At 43.0% G+C, this 18,355-nt stretch overlaps 1 protein-coding gene across 4 annotated transcripts in view; it reads right to left on the bottom strand.

Annotated features, from left to right (window-relative positions):
• si:dkey-174m14.3 (brain-enriched guanylate kinase-associated protein) overlaps nt 1–17,709 on the bottom strand; it is a 39,356-nt gene extending 21,647 nt beyond the window's left edge. The window contains exons 1-2 of one of the 4 annotated variants that reach the window (XM_087852614.1): nt 16,726–17,709; nt 13,689–13,726 (exon numbers count right to left, since the gene is read on the bottom strand). In XM_087852614.1, coding sequence (XP_087708740.1) covers nt 13,689–13,726; nt 16,726–17,709 — 1,022 coding nt within the window. Of the gene's footprint in view, nt 1–327; nt 526–13,237; nt 13,579–13,688; nt 13,757–16,725 lie in introns of those variants that run through there. The other 3 variants (XM_035908424.2, XM_035908423.2, XM_035908425.2) reach the window with 3 other exon arrangements.
• Between the last annotated feature and the right edge of the window lie 646 nt (nt 17,710–18,355).

Here is an 18,355-nt window from a genome sequence, read left to right as displayed (position 1 = left end):
CCTCTCTGTGATTGGTTGGAATCATCAGGGGAAAACAGGTGTTTGTTGTTTGGTAGAGGATGAGTTAACGTGAAGTAGCTCCAGGGATGTTAAATCCCCCATTAGTGACCTCCTCTGTGAACAGGAGCTGAGTCAGACATAATGAGTGTTTTCATTCCAGCGAGATGAGATGACGAGGCAGCGTGACTTCTGGGCTTGGAGAGGCGGGATGAGGCTGCTTTAGCACCTCTGGATGGCGAGAGGAGACACCTCGTGGGCGGATGAACGGACAAACAGATAAAAAACGAGGATGGATGGAAAAATGGCGTCTGAGACGTTCACTCTTACCTCTTTTTCGGATGTTTGCCGCCATTTCGGGGGACTTTTAAGGCGGTTTTGCCAATGTATATCTTTTTCATGGTTTGTCTGTGTTCCTTCCCTCTCATGTGTTTAAAGGGCTTGACCACAGGGAGACAGCATTTATGTTAGTTTTCCAAAGGAGACCAGCTAAGTCTGGAATTAGTGAGTGATCTATCTGTGTTGACCCTGCCAAACAAAGCAAACAGACAGGATGGCAACTTTTAGAAAGGACAAGTCAAGCAGGACAAAACTGATGTTAAGATCTGTGGACAGATTCTGTTGGTCATATTCATATGAAAGAACCCATATTATTTTTTAAAGGGCCTGTAGTTGTATGTAGGGGATCTGCTACTAAAAATAACAAATAAAATAAATGCATTACTTTTCTCATAATTTTTCTCACATGCTGCACCTCCTCTTCTCACCTTCTGTCTGAAATGCTCTTTAGCTCCAGTCTATTTATGGCCTCTCCCCCTGAAAACCCGAATTTGCTATGATCCAACTTTCTCTCATTCTACATAAAACCCCTTTTGAGCACAGAACACACATAGCAACGTTTGCAACTTTCCCCTCCGGATATTGCATCAAACTGAAAATAATTCACTGGGTCTTCAGATGCCGTGAAGATTCATGCGTTCACTCTTAGTACCCGACACCAGAACATTTGGTGTGCTTTGCTCATGGCTGAGATATTTTGGAGAATATGTGCCAAAACTAGCCACTCTTATACCACTGTTATGTAGATGAGTAACAGAAAGTCTGGAAAAGTCTGGACTACAAATGAGGCATAAGACGGACTTCAATAGCTTTTCTTTGTGGGTGAGAATTACTCTATTTGGTGTTGACTTTGTCTTTTTAACTGTGCAAGCCCCTGTGTAGAAGACTAAATGACATGGAAATCCCATTAAGCATAATGTGGACACTTTAATGGCAAATATCCCACAAGTTTTGTCCCGTTTCCTTAAATTCAAGGCACTAAATTCAGAGTAAAGACCATTTTTGTCTTACTTCTTCCACTGACGGTGCACAACGTTTCCTGCAAAGAAACAGCGGAAGCGAAAATGAGAAGTAAAACTGTCTGAGACAACAGCTGTAAATGTCAAGCTTTGGACTCGGTCCTTCAGACATAAAGGGATTCCTTTCAGCTTTCTAGCAAAGTTCAGCTACCATATGAGGGGAATCCATTAAAGGAGAGGGAATATATACGCTCACGGGCCACTTTGTTAGTTGCATTGGTTTGAACACTTATTAACTCAAATATCCAATCAATCACATGGCAGCAGATCATTGTAGTTACGCATGTAGACACAGTCAAGATGACCTGCTGATGTTCAAATTGAGCATCAGCATGAGGACGAAAGGTAATTTAAGGGACTATGAACATGAGATAGTTATTGTCGTGGCAGGGTTTTCTGAGTCATCAACCCAATATCACAGCAAAGCATGTAATAGACCTGCTGGACCATCCTGTGGATGCCCCGCTTTGCCTCTCCTAAGTGTGAAATGGAATTAAATTGTAGTACCAGTAGAGGGCAATAGTTTATTTAAAGCCAACAAGTTAAACTGACCAAAGTAGGAATGAAGTACAATCCAGGCTCCTTCTGTTCCACGTAATATTAAGCTACGTGGCTGATATGTGTTTGCGTGTAAATGTGTTTCATTAGTTCGTCCATGACTGTTTTTGTGTTGCTTTTAAATACATTATCGCCCTCTGCTGTCACTGAAAGGTACTGCAACTTAAGCATGCCTGTCCATTTCATGCGTAGGTGAAGCAAAGCATGACATTCACGGGATGGACCAGTGGGTCTGTTACACGCTTTGCCGGTATACTGGGTTAAAGTACTTCAGAAACTGCTGATCTGCTGGGATTTTCCCACAAACCCATCTCTAGGGTTTAAAGAGAAAGCCTTTGACAACATTTGCTGACTGTGATACAAAAGCAACAATCACTCATGAAACAAAGGTATGCAGAAGAGCATCTCTAAACAAGCTACTGATCAAACCTTTACACAGATGTGCTACAGTAGCAGAAGACCATACTGGGTGCCATTTCTGTCAACTAAGAACAGGAAACTGAGGCTACAATTCATACATGCTCATTAAAACTGGACAACAGAAGCTTGGAAGAACATTCCCTGCTTTATGAATCTCGATTACTAAAGTGACATTCAGATGGTAGGATCAGATTTTGGCGTACAGCATGGATCCATCCCGCTTTGCATGATTCAGGCTGGTGGTGTAATGGTGTAGACAATGTTTTCTTGGCACACTTTGGGCCCCTTAGTACCAGTGAAGGAATGTTTCCAGCACCTTGTTGAATCTGTGCCACAAACATTTAAGAACGTCCAACCAATTAATATTAAGATGTACCTAATAAAGCGCCCGGTGAGTACATTCTGTGTATATTTTTATTTCTTAAATTAAAGGCTCCCACAAACAGCAGGGGGGGGGGGGGGGGGGGACTGAAAACCTGATTTTGAATGAGAAGTATTCTTTTGTGACCACAAATGCTGTATATTAAAAGAAAAAATGTTAACAGTTTGACATGGAAAAACACGCAAAGAAGCACTAAGCTGCCTCATCATGAGTGTGGTTTGATGAAATTTTGAAAGCACTCTGGAAGATAAGCAAACAACCCCCACAACTGCCTTCATACAAAAAATGAAATGTTTGAAACATTTGTCTATATCTTTTTAAGAAAACATAAATGTTCACAAAACTTTTCTACATTCTTAAATATTGTATTTAATGCTGAATCCCTTTGCTTGTGGTCAGGAGCCATTAGACAAAATCTGTTGGAGGTTAAAAAAAAACTGCTTCTGGGTCCTGGCAGGACATTGACTTGTTTCATGTCACTAGTGGTGGGGGAAAGTCTCCTGTGACAGGCGGATATCAGACTTATCAGTAAAAACAAACATCCCTTGCAGACTCAGTGTCTTCATCTCGTATATGTCCAAACACAAAGAAGAGGAGCTGACACATCCAGGCAGTGTGAATGAAGGAGTTTGACAAGCCTGAAAGACTGAAAGTCTTTTGTATAAATATTTCCTCCATCCCTCCAGTCCTCTGCGTCTTGGTGGCGTCCGCAGCACAGGTGCAGCCTTCAGCACACAGACAAATGCCGCATGTTATTGAATGAGATAGGCTGTCAAAGCTTGATCAAAGCTCCTCTGATCCGAGCAGCGGGCTGACCATCCGGGAAGGAAGCAATGACCGACTGTGGATGGAACTGCAGCGAGTTACAGCTCATGTTTGGGGTGTTGTACCCACTGATGCTGTGTACACACACGCACGTATTATGAAATAAAGAAACATGTTAATCTACTAATGCCCAGTTATTGGGAGGTGACTTCTGCTACTGGCTGAGAAGGCAGGGAGACATGTACTCCTCCAGATGGTGACAGCTCACTACCGCCACTGGAGCCTTCACTCCAGCTGCTCCCCTCTGAGTCATACCAGCTTCGAATATGTGTGCGCCCGTGTGTGTGTGTTTAAGATTTGGCAGGTGCGAGCATGTATTTGAGAGCATTAAAGTGGCAGAAATGTGTGAGTTTATCCGTGCAGGTGTACGCTTGATTGTCCGTATGCATATGTACACATTTGTTTGCATCTATAAGTCTAGGTGTGTTCCTGCTTGTGCGTTCGTATGTGTGTGTGCCTGTGTTTACTCTGCGGCACAAGCTCTGCCTATTCAACCTCCTTCTCCCAGGCTTGAATTAAAGTAACGCTGTCTGCCATAAAAGTGAAAAAGGACAGCTGTTAGCGACACGTCTCAGGCCCCATCAGGCAGCCGCTGTCAAAACGCCAACGCACAACCGCGCACGCAACACCCTCACTCATTCACTCGCTTGCTTGCTTCTTCGTCTTCCTTGTGCCCATCCTCACACTGCAGCAAAACCTTACAAGGGGCTCGTTCGGATGGCGGTGCCTGCCACCCACTCGTGCCACGCTGACATTCGAGCGCATTGAAAAGAAGAGGAAGAGGGAGGTGGTAAAAGAGGAGGAGGGCATTAAAGTTGTGGAATGAGGGAGATGGAAAAGTAGAGGGGTGTGTGTGTGTGTGTGTTTGTGGGGGGGGGTTGCTAGCCAGAGTATTTACAATAAAGCCAAAGACATTAAAGAGGAAGCGAGCTTTGCCAAATTACAAAGGAAAAGCAAAGAGAGCGGGTGTGAAGTCTCTGCTGAAAAGTCATCATTTCTTTACCTCCTTCCTCTCCTTTTCCTTGCCTCTTCCGTCAATCTCTTTCTTCCTTCCTGGCTTCCTGATTGCGTCTACCTTTCAGCAAGATTGGCTCTCAGGAAAAACCCTTATCACAGGCCCAGACCTCAGCATTAGAGCGGGGCAACCCGAGTGGCTGACTCATCCAGCAGCAGGGAAAGAAGGCAGAGATGATGCTCTTTCTGGCCCCTGTGCCTTCAGATTAACAACCTGCAGTAGTCACTCAGTCCAATGGCATGTACAGTATGACTCAACCACCTCACAGACAAAAATCAGCTTTCAAATTAGGGTGCTATTCTGTCAGTGTGTGGGTTTATGTCTTAGCTGTTTCTCGGTCCTGCATTGATTAACTCGGGAGCAGACACCTAAGTAGTTTCACAGCAACTACCAACATCATTAGCGGCAGCAGGGGATAATGACCCGCTGAACGGATTTCACGTGCTGCTGATGGCACCCGGCACAGGGGAGTGTGAAATCACGACAACATCCCGAGAGGATTTTAGAATGAGCGGAAGAGGTGATGGAGGCTTGCCGATCCCAAATACAAACAGTTCTGTTCTGCCAAAACGGAAGGAGTGAACACAGAGAACAGAGTCCAACATCAACCACAGAATAAGCTGCAGGCAGACATTTAGACGTAGAAAATGGCATCGCGTTAAAGAGAGGGTTTGATACAGGCACCGGTATAATGATGAAATGCAAAGCTAGAGAACTGGTTTGAATGCTATCTGTTTATTTATCTTCCAAGAGTGCCTCTACCATTTAATACATTAACACTTTCCCTACCAGAGTATTGTTTTCAGCATACCACTCATTTGTGATTCCCTAATTATTCAAGCCTCCCCACGGCATTTTTGTTCAGGGAATATATAAACACATAATACCCTCGCCTGTCACTTCATTATGTATTCCTGTTCAGCTGCTTGTTAATGCAAGTATCTTGTCAGCTACTCATTTGGCAGAAACTCAATGCATGTATTCATATAGACATGTCCATTAGACGATTAGGAATTGTCGTATGATGGTAGGGTCAGAATTTGTTGTAAACACCATGAAAGCATGGATTCATCCTCACTTGTATCAACGGTTTAGGCTGCTGGTGGTGTAATGGTGATTGCGTTTCTCATTTTTGGACCATTCTCAGTAGATTCTAGTAGATCAGCAGCTTCTGAAATACTAAGTCCAGCTGATACGAACAACCATGTCACATTGAAACCCTCTTTCTTCCCCTTTCTGATTCTCTGTTTGAACTTCAGCTTCACCCCATTCCTGCAAACGTAAAAATGCTTTGAGCTGCTGCCATGTGATTGGCTGTTAATGAGCAGTTGAATGGTGTACCTAATTAAGTGGTCAGGTAGGTATGTTGGGTTTATGGAGGCTTATTGTGCTTTTGACTGAGTGCATTTGTGGAAGTCCCTGGAAGAAATTTGTTTTCCATGTCCGAATCAAAAATTTGATATTTGAATGTCAAAAAAAATCAGAAGCCACATCCTTGGCCACGGGCATTTTTCTACTTTGCCATTTTAAAAAGCGTGATCAATTCCACTCCAGAAGTGGACTGCTTCTATTCTTGCCCATGCTTCAAGTCTTGATCAAGTTTTATTTAATGGCTTTGCAGTTTTTACAGAATCCTGCTGGAAAACAACACAATACATGACACAAATCATTTAAACGACTCTGCAAATACTTCCTTCACCTTGAGGAACTACAGAAATAGCTTTCAAATTTGCAAATAGAAATAATTAAAAAAACAAAGATAAAATTCAAGCTAGGAGCCTCAGAGTGGCAAAAACAATGACCTACGCGTTCCTAAAAAACAAACCCACACACCGAGCGCATTAAAAACATAAAAACATGCTGCTCTACAAAAGAAAAATGAGCTCATCCTTCAGACAAGATACTCATAGTGCCAGCGAAGCCTTCCGAGAGCTGTCCTAGCAAAGACGCTGAGATCACGTCTTTCTCGACCCAGAATACACCCTCTCACAAAACCCCAACTTTTAAACCCTTTCACAAGTTGAAACCAAAGTTTTCCCGCTGATTACTTTGTTCCATCTGAGTGGTTCTGAATTACTTTCACAATTTAAATTTTCCCAGAAAGGATGAGAGCAGAAAATAAATAAATAAATAAATAAATAAAAGCATTTCTGTCCACAGTCTTTTCTTTTTTATCCATTTATTTATTTATTTTGCTGGTTGGAAAGAGGGGAAAAAATAAAGCTGTTAAAATGCTGTTGTGGTGCAAAAAACAAGGCCAGTGTTTGCCACGTTTGCAACCACAACCAAAAGCAGACGGGATGGAAAAACACAAGCGGCTTTCAAACGGGTTCAGCTCATTAAAAATAGAACAGACACAAATACACACATGGATGCACGTGCACACATGTGTATACACACACGCACGCACGCACAGCACGCCACCCACCATCGCAGCATGCTGTTTACGAGTGGAGCTCGAATGGACAGGTAGTGATTAGATGCAACAAAGGAACAACCTCTGCATATCTAGCCTGCAGTGTAGTGCTCTGTGTTTCTGTGCGTGTATGTGTGTGTGCATTTCCTCAGCATTTACCTCGTGCACTTATACACAGATGTACTTACTGGTCCATCCATAACTCTCAAGAGGCTGCCTAAAAAGCCTCAACTCAGGGATGCATGAATGGATCTTTAAAAAAACACAGAGAGGCACTATATTGGGAAGACGCAATATAGCACTAATAACTTTCCAGCATAGCCCCATTAATGTAGCGGCTTAGAAAGAAAACAAGGGTAATCTGTGACCTCTGGCTTGACCGAGGCAAATAAGCTGCAGACATTTGCTTGAAAAGCTTTAATTTATCTGTTTAATTTTCTTCTAAACTCTCACAGGTTGATACTCTTTATTACAAAGGTCCCTGCAGTTTGGCTTTTAAATGCTTTATGGCTTGGTTAAAAAAAAAAGAAGGTTTTGAATAACAGTTCAACATTTTAAGAAATGCATTTATTTGATTTGAGAAGATGGGTTCCACAATTGTATCTGTCCAACAGCAATGTAACCTCTTGTGCAGGCATGAGTTTGTGTCAGACTTTTAACAGATTGGGATTTTACATGGCGTCTGCTATTTTCACAGGCATGCTAACTAGATATTTAGCCCACAGCAACTGAACTGACATCTCATCTGGAGCTGCGTCTCTTAAAATCTTGCATGATTCCTACGATTAGTACAAAAACATGTTTTTTATATGTTGCGTTCATTTTATATGCCAATCAGCCGCAACATTTTAAGGACAGAGAGGTTAAGTGAACGATGACAGATAAGATACCCCATCAAGTTGCAAAAAACTGCTCTAGAAGGGACAGGAACAGATCCAGAACCTAATCCAAGTTGATCACCCAACAAGCCACCCTTTCAGTGCACAGGAATCAAAAGATCTGGTCCAATATCCTGATGCCCGGCATGACGGAAAACCCCTACAGGTCTCAGAGTGGTGTCACGTATTCATGTAGTGTAAAGTACGCTTGCCCTATATTTATGGAAAGGGTAAAAAACAAAAAAAGGGATTTATAATTTGTTTTGCCTCAGCGTCTTGATGACTTGTGCTCACTGCCGGGTTTTACATCTTACATCTAGTTGTAAGAACGGTAAGCTTGCACGTATCTCTGTGATGCCAGAAACATCTGACAGAACAAGCCATAGAGCCCAAAATCACAACCCAGAGGAACCAAAAGATCCAGTGCAATGTCCCGATGACTGGTGTCATTTTTAGCCTGGCGATTCATTTTACATGCACCTTTTTTAGAAATCCTTCAAATTAGCCTATTTGATATTAAGCTTCAGAGCTGCTTGTGTTGTTGAATTTTGTTATAGTAAGAGCAGAAACCTTGTACTTATCTATGTGACACCAGCAACTTCTAAAAACACATGTTTGAGAATTTTATCCAAAACTCCTTCCCTTGCAAATGAAAAGCATTACAAACCACTCTTGTGCAGGGGTTATGCAAAGGTTAGCAACCATTTAGTGAATACTGCTGTATTTTTATAGACTGTATACAAAAGACAGATTTCTGGGTCTGAAAATGATCAAGTTTAGCATTATAGTTCTGTGCTAAACACTATTTTAGCTCACTTACCAGCTATATTTTAGCATTACCATTCTTTGTCATTGGCTTTCACAGTGGCTTCTGTTCAGAAAAAATCTAACTCTCACTTTAAAATTCATTAAAATGGTGTCACTTCCATTGACCACAAACTGACCTACAATGCAGATTACTATGTAAATGTCCAATTCAAGTCAAATTACAAAAAAATTGAGTTATAGCCGCTGTCATATTAGGCAGGCTTCATCACAATGAGGAATAAATCTGACCAGCACAACCTGACCGCTGGTGCTGAAGAAGGCAAAGGGGAGGAGAAATAATGGGGTTAAGATAATAAGATAGGTTTAATGGCCCCCGGGGGAGCTCTCAGAGCTTCAGGATAGAGAGACCTACAGACAGTGTGGGAGAGAGAGGCTGACTGGTCAAACCACAGAGGACAGTGGAGAGCATCAGTCTGTCAGAGCAACACTGTCCACTTCAGCAGGTCAAAACTAAGTTCTCGCCTCTTCAGAGCAGCCTCTCTCCCACGCCGCTTTCAAACACGTCCTCTCTGTTGCTCTAACATCTCTCTATCTATAATGATCAGCCAAAACTCCCCTTTCGGAACAGCTCAGGGAATCTGAAGGTGCCCTGAGGTCTTTGTAGTTTTCACCATTCTGACTTAAGGGACACTCCATAGAATTGCAACAAAAGTCTGTTAATTTTCCAGCTGTTTCAAGCCACAAATAGTCATTTCTCAGAAGGAGAAAAACAAAGTTATGTAAATATACTGCAAGTTTTATGTATCTGCAATCGATAAACAGCACCCACCACAGTGAGGTCCCAGGAAGAGCATCATTTTGGCAGCATTTTACACGTGTTTACTGTGGAGAATTCCTCAGACTGCCAACAGGATGGAAGTGCACAAAAGTACAGACAGTTCTGTTTATTTTGGAGCTGGATGGGTCAATAATGTTGCTGTTTGGAGGGGGAAGGAGGAACACTATATGGAAAAGAGTGCACATATACATCATACCTAAAGGAGCTACCTAAGGAGTTTGATGATGATTGTGGTCTACTGCTTTGTGGTTCAACTTTGCATTAATACTACTGAGAGTTGATCATGGAATATGCCACAATGGTGGTGGCACCCTATTATAGTACTACGCTTGAATTTAGTGAGCTCTTTCACAAATGAAACCCATTCATTCACAAATGGTTGTAAAGGCAGACTACGTGACCACATGGTTGATTTTATAAACCTGAGACTGAAAACCTGAATTCAACGATTAAAAGATGTTGCTCCTATATGGACAAGAGATTGTATCCATATAGCGTATCTCATGCTGATCCAGTTTATGGGTATTAGTAGTAATATTTTTGAACAGCTTGAGGTTTGTCTCATAATTGTGAGTTTAAATGATTCACTCTGAATGCCATTGATGTCTTGCATATAGTAGGCTATATTTTTTGTTATCTACCTTGGAACTAAAGATATAAACTAGACATTTTGCTAAAATCTGTAATGTTTCTGTCTCATACAGTATTTTGAGACTAATGTCCATTAACGGGCAACATCTCTATGAAATAAACCAGTTTAAAAGAAACCAGAGTTGCTATGGAAAAGGATGGATTGGTACAAAATGGCCAAAGAAACTGGACTGAGGGACTTCCAAGTGCATCCAAGTTAACAGCTGGCAGAACAAACGGGGAAAGCCCCTATTTGTCCTCTAGGTAGGCGTTCCTATAGCGATGTAATATTGCGTGAAAACTATGAATACACATATGAATATGATCACAAGCAGCAGATCTTTTTGTCAATCCTCTGACTCCCACAACCTGCCATCACTGTTCTGGAAATGTTTCAACGCAAACAATCTTGCCCTTGTCGGAGTCACTCTGGTGTTCACCCATTTCGGCACCATTTATCCACCATGTTGACTTTGAAAACTGTTCGCTAACCTGCGACAACATCCCAGACGCTGACAGGTGCCTTTGCTATAACATAAACATGGCCGTTTGACTCATTTGTAATAGAGCAGCTGCCCAGTATTCTATATGTATTATTAGCATCAAATAGAAACAATAATAACTGAAACACAGCACAAACAGCGACTACCACATGATCGAGCAGAGAAAAACCTTCCAGTTGGCAAATTTAAGTTAAAATTAAACGGCAGTGGAAGACTTCAGGAGAGCCTTTTATTTGTGTTCTTGCCAAGAATTAGATGAGAAAACTGATATCACTCTCATACCACTGGCAGCCAGTCTGGATTAGGAAACAGGCAGCGTGGCTCTGTCGCAAGGAACAAAGTCCACAAAGCAGCACGAATGAAACTCAATAATTGACATGTATCGTGTTCATTTGAGCTGTGGAATAACCAAGCTATAAAAACTACAAGCTGCTGTTTCACGTTTGGCTTTTGTGCAGATTAAACGAACAAGACGGGACATGTTAATTAGTGAGCTTCAGAGGAGTAGGAAGATTCGGTTTACCTTCAGATCGAGGCCGAGACATTATCGCGGGCTAACTGAGCTTTTTTAAAAGAAAACAAAAAGCAAAAGTGCAGAAGCATAATGAATACAGATCCCTCCCTTTAGGGCATAAAGGGTCACTGAATGACTTAATGACTAAAAGAAAAAGATCTGTGGTCTTCAAAGTCACCAGAGTTCAAGCCAAGTGAACACCTGGCAGGTCACGTGTTGGATAACTCTCTCCACCACCATCATTAACACATCAAATGAGTGAGTGCCTATTTATAGCTCATATCCCAGTGAGCATTTAAGCTCTTATCTGGCCTCTTCATGACACTTTATGTTGTTCTTTCTTTAATCTGTATATATCTAAAAAGATCTACTTAAAAACAGGCTTAAAAAGACCAAGATATAAAGTGCAGGATACATTCTGAAACTTAACAGTGTGAAGCACCTTTTAATCGCCTTCTCTTCCTGTATAATGAGGGTACTTAATGTGCATACATTATTCTGAAATTATATCCAGTCGCAGTGGGTTTGATGGAAGAAAAAAAAATGTCATCAATCAGCATCTTAAATTTCTAAAAACTAACCCAGACTTTTGTTTTACTGCCTCTCAAGGACGTCACTTCCATCACCGCTCACCGAGACAGCGGCATAATAATTTTGCTCAATCTTTGGCTGTCAATCGTGCTTTTTAAAAAGCGGTATCAATCTTATATTTAAAATAAAACCCTTCACACTGTTATTCATCCGTTAGAGTATTCTGACAACAATTTTTTTAAACTCCTTGAAACTTTAAATCTGTTTAATCCACCCGAGGTCTCCTCTGCGTTGGAGCTCCAATGTGTCGCTATGCAAAATTTACATCTCCATCTCCAGGGCCCCGACACATGAGCCCGGACAAGAGAGGGACAGGGATTGCGAAAGAGGAAGAGAGAGTGAGCAAGAGAGCAGGAGCAACGGAGTGTGAGAGATTTCAGGACATTTCATCATTTAGACTCGAAGGCATCTCGCAGATATGGTGGAGGGTGAGGGGGAGGAGAGATGAAGAGGTAGGGTCAGACTCTCAGGTGGGTCCTGATTTCTCTTTAACCCCATCACAGCTTGCTTATAGGCTACAGGTGACCTGGTTTCCTATGCAAAAAGCGAGCAGAATAGACACGGGGCTACCCCCCTCTTATTTCGGCACAGCTGCTATAATTCAATTAAAGCTGTGACACAGAGGTGAGGACAATTGATGCCTCCTATTAAAGAAACACCCCGTCAAGATTAATTACCCCTCGTCGCCTGGTTAAATGGCTTTTAAGCTGTAATCTTCCTGAAATCGTAATAACACCATCGGTAATCTAACACAAAAGGAAAAGCTTGGGATCTGTTTTCATCTGAGCCGGATTAATAATGGTTCATTAGTACTGGTATTAATTAAAACATGTCTACTGTAGGCCAGTGAGGTGCAAAACAGAGAGTGGGAAGTAGAGGGGGGGGCTGCATCTCGTCATGTTTCCGCTGCTGCTCTAATTTCTCTGAAATATTTAAATCAGAAAAGTGCAATTTTGTAATGAGCTCATTAAAATCCGTCTACACCAGCACGCGCTCACGTTTGTGTTTTTTTTTGACTGTCATGTTGAAACACATACAGATCAGAGCTGCTCTTGCTTAAGTATTCGTGGTGGCAAAACAGCTTTATCATGCAGAGTAATTAATCAGTGTTACAGGTGCATTCCGACAGGTGACAGTTCAAAAATCACACAGAAACCAATGTGTAACAGTCGTGGATGGACATTTTGGGAACCTTAAAAGATTCAAGATTATTTCAAATAAAAATAAATAAATAAATAAAAAAACTCCTGATTGATCTGTTGGGAAAAAAGCTTTTACAGTAACGCCATAGTCACTGCAGCGGATTTCCAGCCAAGAGGTTCCCCGCATGGAACCGTGTCAGCCTTCTTCTGCAAAATACACCCTTTTATCTTTGACAAAGTATCAGAGAAGAGACATCATTCCTAACAGCACTGCATCAGTAAACAGAGAGCACGGCAAGTGCAGCCACATCACGTAGAGATGAGCACATAAACACACATATTCACACGCAACCAAAAGCAGCTTTGTAATCCAAATCAAAGATTCAAACAGTGAAGCAGTACCTTCCGCTCGCGCAGAGCTTCATCCTGAAGACCGAGAGATAAAAATCCTGCTGCCGGAGCCTCGCCGGGGATGGAGAAAACCCCCTCTCTATATGCTATCTGGATTGGTTTACCCAGCTTTCCCTTAAAGCTCGGAGAAAACCCCCAACACATGCACCCACCCCACCACCTCCTCCTCCACCACTAAAACTGTCGCCGCTACTAGCACCACGCCACTCCGGAGCAGCAGCAGCAGCAGCAGCAGCAGCAGCTTAGCCAGGAGGAAAGACAAGAGGGAGTGAGGGAGAGACTGTGCAAGAGTAGAAAGACAGAGAGAGAGAGAGACAGGAAGAGTGGGAGGGAAGGAGCTTAAAGGAAGAAGACAGGGAGAACGTGGGGGCGTGATGATGGAGTGCTGAAAGATATGTGCAGAAAAGGAGGGAGAGTGAGAGAGGGAGAGGGTGAAGCTTACCTGATGGTGTCTATGTTGTTCATCACTTCGTCAGGCATCTAAAGGAAATGACAGCATGTTAGTGGAGCGGACCCATCAAACTGGCCCAGAAGCTGCCAAGTGGAGCACCGTTGCAGCACAAACACCCTCCACAAAAAAAGAAAGAAAGAAAAAGAAAGAACGAGAAAAGAAACATACATATTCAGCAAGCACACTCTGTGTTTCCCTATGTGTTTGTTTATGTCCCCACACTCCCCCCCCCCCCACCCCCACCCCCCCACTCACATCCATGCTCCCTCATCTGCTCCTCTTCCCTTTTTCCCTTACTAGTGAGAAACCCCATGCAACGCTCATCAGACTGCGCCCGGATGTGTACATCTGCGCTCACTTGAGGTGAGAAGAGAACAATCGTACCATACCGGGAGTGCGAGGGGAGAGAGTGAGAAAGCGAGGCGAAGGAAAGGGGGAAGAAAGGGAGGGAGGGAGAGTGAAAACCTCCATTGCAGCCAGACTGCAGATACATGGCAAGCCCCCCCATGAGGGATACTGGCAGCGACTCAGTATCTCTGTCGAGGTGCTGAATCAGAGAGAAGGAGCACAGAGGGAAAGAGAGGGAGGAGGATGTGGAGAGAGACATAGAAAGAAGGGGAAACAAGGGGGAGGTGGGGGGGGGGGGGTGGAGAGTGGGGGGAACAGGTGGTTCAATCTGTTGAATCTTACATCTCAAGTCCTTGGCTGTTAAGGAGAATAGGTTTTATATGAATCGGCTGCTTTTTTTCATTTTTGTTTTTTTCCAAAAGCGATGAATTATGCATCGATTTGAGAATATTCCCCCATCTCCGTTCAAATTTAGGCCCGATCGAGGGTGGTATCCACGCTGTTATGTTATCATGTTTCATAATTTGACGAATGCTAGAAAGCAGAATTTACCATCTGCACTTAGGGGAGACGTTCATCCATATTTATCTCCTGTAATTAATGAAGGAAGCAGTCGTTGCAAAGAGATTATTTGAGTCAGATCACCAACAAAAAACACCTTAAAGCGGGGGGTGGGGGGAATACGTGTTCAGTGTGTGTGTGTGTGTGTGTGTGTGTGTGTGTGTGTGTGTGCACAGCAGAAGGTCAAGTGCAAAGAATGTTTCATTACAAGTACAAGGACTTGTGTGAGGAGATGAAACTTTGCAGCGACACACAGACACTCACACCGAGATGAACGCCAACAGGCTCACATGCCTGCCTCTCAGCCCCCACACACCACCCACCTTTTTTCAAGCAGTTGCTAAGGTGACGGCAAAGGCTGAATTTTAATCAGACAATAAATTAAGGCAATGTGATCTTCTCCTTTATTATTAAATGGGAGCGACACAGAGTTTGAAGATCTGTCAAGTATGTTTTGTTTTTCGGGGGGTGAGAAATGCTAAAAAAAACCAGACCCCAAACCCGGAGATGTAAAACAATAAGCTTGCACGCTTCCTAGTCAGCAAAGCGGTGCACATTTAGCAACTAGGTAACCTTAGCCAAGTGCTTCATCATCCTCATCATCCACCACTGACATGGATGTCATGCTGAGACTGCAAAAATACCCTCGCTGGTTGTAGTAATTGCTGATTGAGCCCTCGGGCTTGTCCTCACGTGTAATGCACTCTAGTGGTGTAAGCCAGTGGAAACACTGGTTGCTACTCGAGAAGGAAACAGTTGTGCAACAAGGTTCGCTGCTTTCACAGCCATTTTAGCAAGGTTATGTTTCAAACTGAGTAAATGATGGATGTCACAAAATAAATGCGAGTGGGCTGAGTCAGTAAATGACAGCATTGTTCAGTTCAAATTGTTTGTGTGGAGGACTTGCTAATGGGTAGAATGCTAATGAGGAGTCCCATAAAAGTCTTCTTATTGGTCAGCATGAAGCAGCGCTCCTGTGCAAACTTATAGACACATCAGTATACCCAGTCTGTTGAATCAGCTGAGGATGTCTATGTGGGTCAGCAGGAGAAATCGTACACCCACAGCTCATTCTTGCTCCAAATGATTTACTATTAATTGGAAGCTTTAGCTCAGCAGAACATGCATGGAACACTCATAATGTCATCACCAGGATGACATGCTTTGTCTGCTTTCTGACTACATATTCTAGGTTCAATAATCACCAGTCAGGTGACAACTTTAAAGAGCTTGACTTGGGCGAACCCAAGTCACTTGCAAGCCATATTTTTATAATTAGCAGTAAACTGAATGACTCTGTGTAAGACTCTGAGAGACTCATCGCCCCAAAGCTCGAACTTCTTTTAGACCTAGAGGCGTTTCGGTGGTCATAACTTTAAATGTTTTGCTTTTATCCCAGTGTTCTTTTCAGCAAAATAATAAAAAGCCTGAAAAACAACTGCATATGAGTCAAATCAACACACTGAATAACTAACAGATGGTGGAGAGCAAATCAGAGCTAAAATTAGCGCATAGGTTGGAGGTCAGAAACTCAACAACATTTAAGGTGTCTGTGTGGTGTTTGCCGTTCATTTCTACTGCCCTCAAGTGGGCAAAATGCTGGAATGACTGTTATGTTTTGTATCTTTCGTTTTGTCTTATATGTGTATGCAAGTAGGCCTCTATATAACATACAGACTGCAAAATGGGATAAAGGCAGGAATGTCAAGTATATGAATGTTTTTCTGGTTCAGATAGCGATAACAAAGTTCTGTAGTGGGGCTATAAAAGTTTCTTTTTAAATTTTCTCCCCATAACTCTGGCTTTAATAATTTATTGATTTATTTATTTTTCTAGCATTCATTTTATATGCAACTGCTTCTTGGATTATTCAAATAAAACTCCACAGACTGCACTAGACAAAGACATTGTAACTCTGTGACATGCCCGTGCTTACTTGAGCTCTTTACGCTCTTAATAATAGAGCAGAAAAATCAGGAATGGCTCACTCAAATCATACAAAGGCTTGATTTACTCAGATGTCTCTTCAAAAACTGAGAGGAACAATTTCCGTTCCAATCACAACATATGTTCAGAGGCCTGGCTTTGATTAAAGACTGGGAAGACTTTCATCACTCACCATGTTGATGCCCCTGGGCAGAGAGATAGATCTGTAGGGGTATCTGGGGAAGTCATAGTGAAACTCAGGAAAGTGACTCTTCATCTTAAATCCTTGACTGAACTCTGGAGGTGGTGGAATCACATATTTCTCATCTATTTGTTCTGGTGTGTTTGCTTTTATCTCCAGCTCGTGCAGCTCATCGCCCTTCCTTACAGTGTCGATGTCTGTCTCCAGATACTTTTTTTCTACCAGGTCAGGAGAAGTCCGCTCTTCTGGAGTCTTCTGCTCGGCTAAAGGGCCTTGATGCTGGGCCATTGAGCAGGGTAGCCTGGGGCTCACCACGTGGATCTCTGCTTGAGGCTGATCAGCATTTGTATTGGTGAAGCCAGAGGGAGATGCTGGTTTTCCAAATGCCTGCAGGCTGTTTGGGTCAAGCACATTAGACGTCACCTCATCCAGGAACTGTGAAAACTTCAGTTTGGCTTCAATCTTTTCCTCCAGTACACACTGTGGTTTGCCGCTCTTAGAGCTGGTGTGTAAAAGTACAGAGCCCCTCCCTTGATGCGCATTTCTGCTGTGGCTGTCTCCTCCCTGCTCTGCCTGTGGATGTCCTCTGCCATGAGGCCTGCTAGAAGGAACTGCTTCAAGCTTCTCCCACTCTCTGTCTCCTCTGAGTCGAGTCTGAAAAGCTTCCTGGCTCTGCTTCTTGATAGACTTATGCAGGATGCAGGTCACCCCAGAGTTCCAACTGTGCAGGCTGTCAGTGCCATCACTGCTACTCCTGCTGCCTCCTGGACTGCTGCTTGGATCGCTGGGGCTAGATGGCTGACTGGGAGAGGACTGGTTAGAAGCAGGGTCTATCAGCTCCTCCAGCCAGACTTGATCACCATTGAACATGGGGGTAGCCGGACTCAAGGGGGCCCATGACTTTGAGAAATGCTGACCCTTCTTTGCTGTGCCTCTCTGAGAGAGGGAGCAGGCTTTGCTGCCTGTCCCATCCATCGGCTTAAGTCCAGTCTACACAGATGTGTCCTCTCTCTAATTGTTTTAAAAGGCAGATGATCCATGGTCCAATGGATAGCTCCAATTTTAAAGAGTTCTAACCCAATCCCGTCTCACTATTGTGCAAGCAACCTCACAGCGATCCAATACATTTCACTCTAGGCTGAACAGATGGCCTCCTTCAGTGCCAGGCTAACTCCCTGCTATCACAGGCAAGGGCATCCATAGTCTGAGGCCACAGTCAAATACAGTGAGAGTCACAGTTAATCTGCAGAAGCTTCAGGTTTAGGTTTACTGACAGGGAATTTTCATACAATCCTAGCCAGTGTCTTTACTATTTGAGCAGACAGTGCTGGTCTTAATTAGACTGTCTATTGATAGCAGAGCAGGCAAAGCTTTTTCGGCTTTTTCCAGGTCAGTGGTTGTAGAAGAGAATTGATCCAACAGAGCACATGGCAGCTGACACACACTCACACACAGACTAGATGGGCTTGTCGAGTAATTGGTTGCTGGGATCTCATCAATATCTCATTAAAAGAATAGTCGTAATCATTAAGAAATTCTAAGAGAAATAATAATAAGTTGGAATTTGAGTTGTCTGTTACAGAATAATGCCAAACGTAAGCAAGTGAACTTTAGAAATTGT

This window comes from Neolamprologus brichardi, chromosome 15 (genome assembly GCF_056152115.1).
Source record: "Neolamprologus brichardi isolate AB-2024 chromosome 15, ASM5615211v1, whole genome shotgun sequence".
Lineage (NCBI taxonomy): Eukaryota > Metazoa > Chordata > Actinopteri > Cichliformes > Cichlidae > Neolamprologus > Neolamprologus brichardi.
The sequence above is the reverse complement of the archived record's forward strand: the minus strand, read 5'-3'. Positions and strand labels throughout refer to the sequence as shown.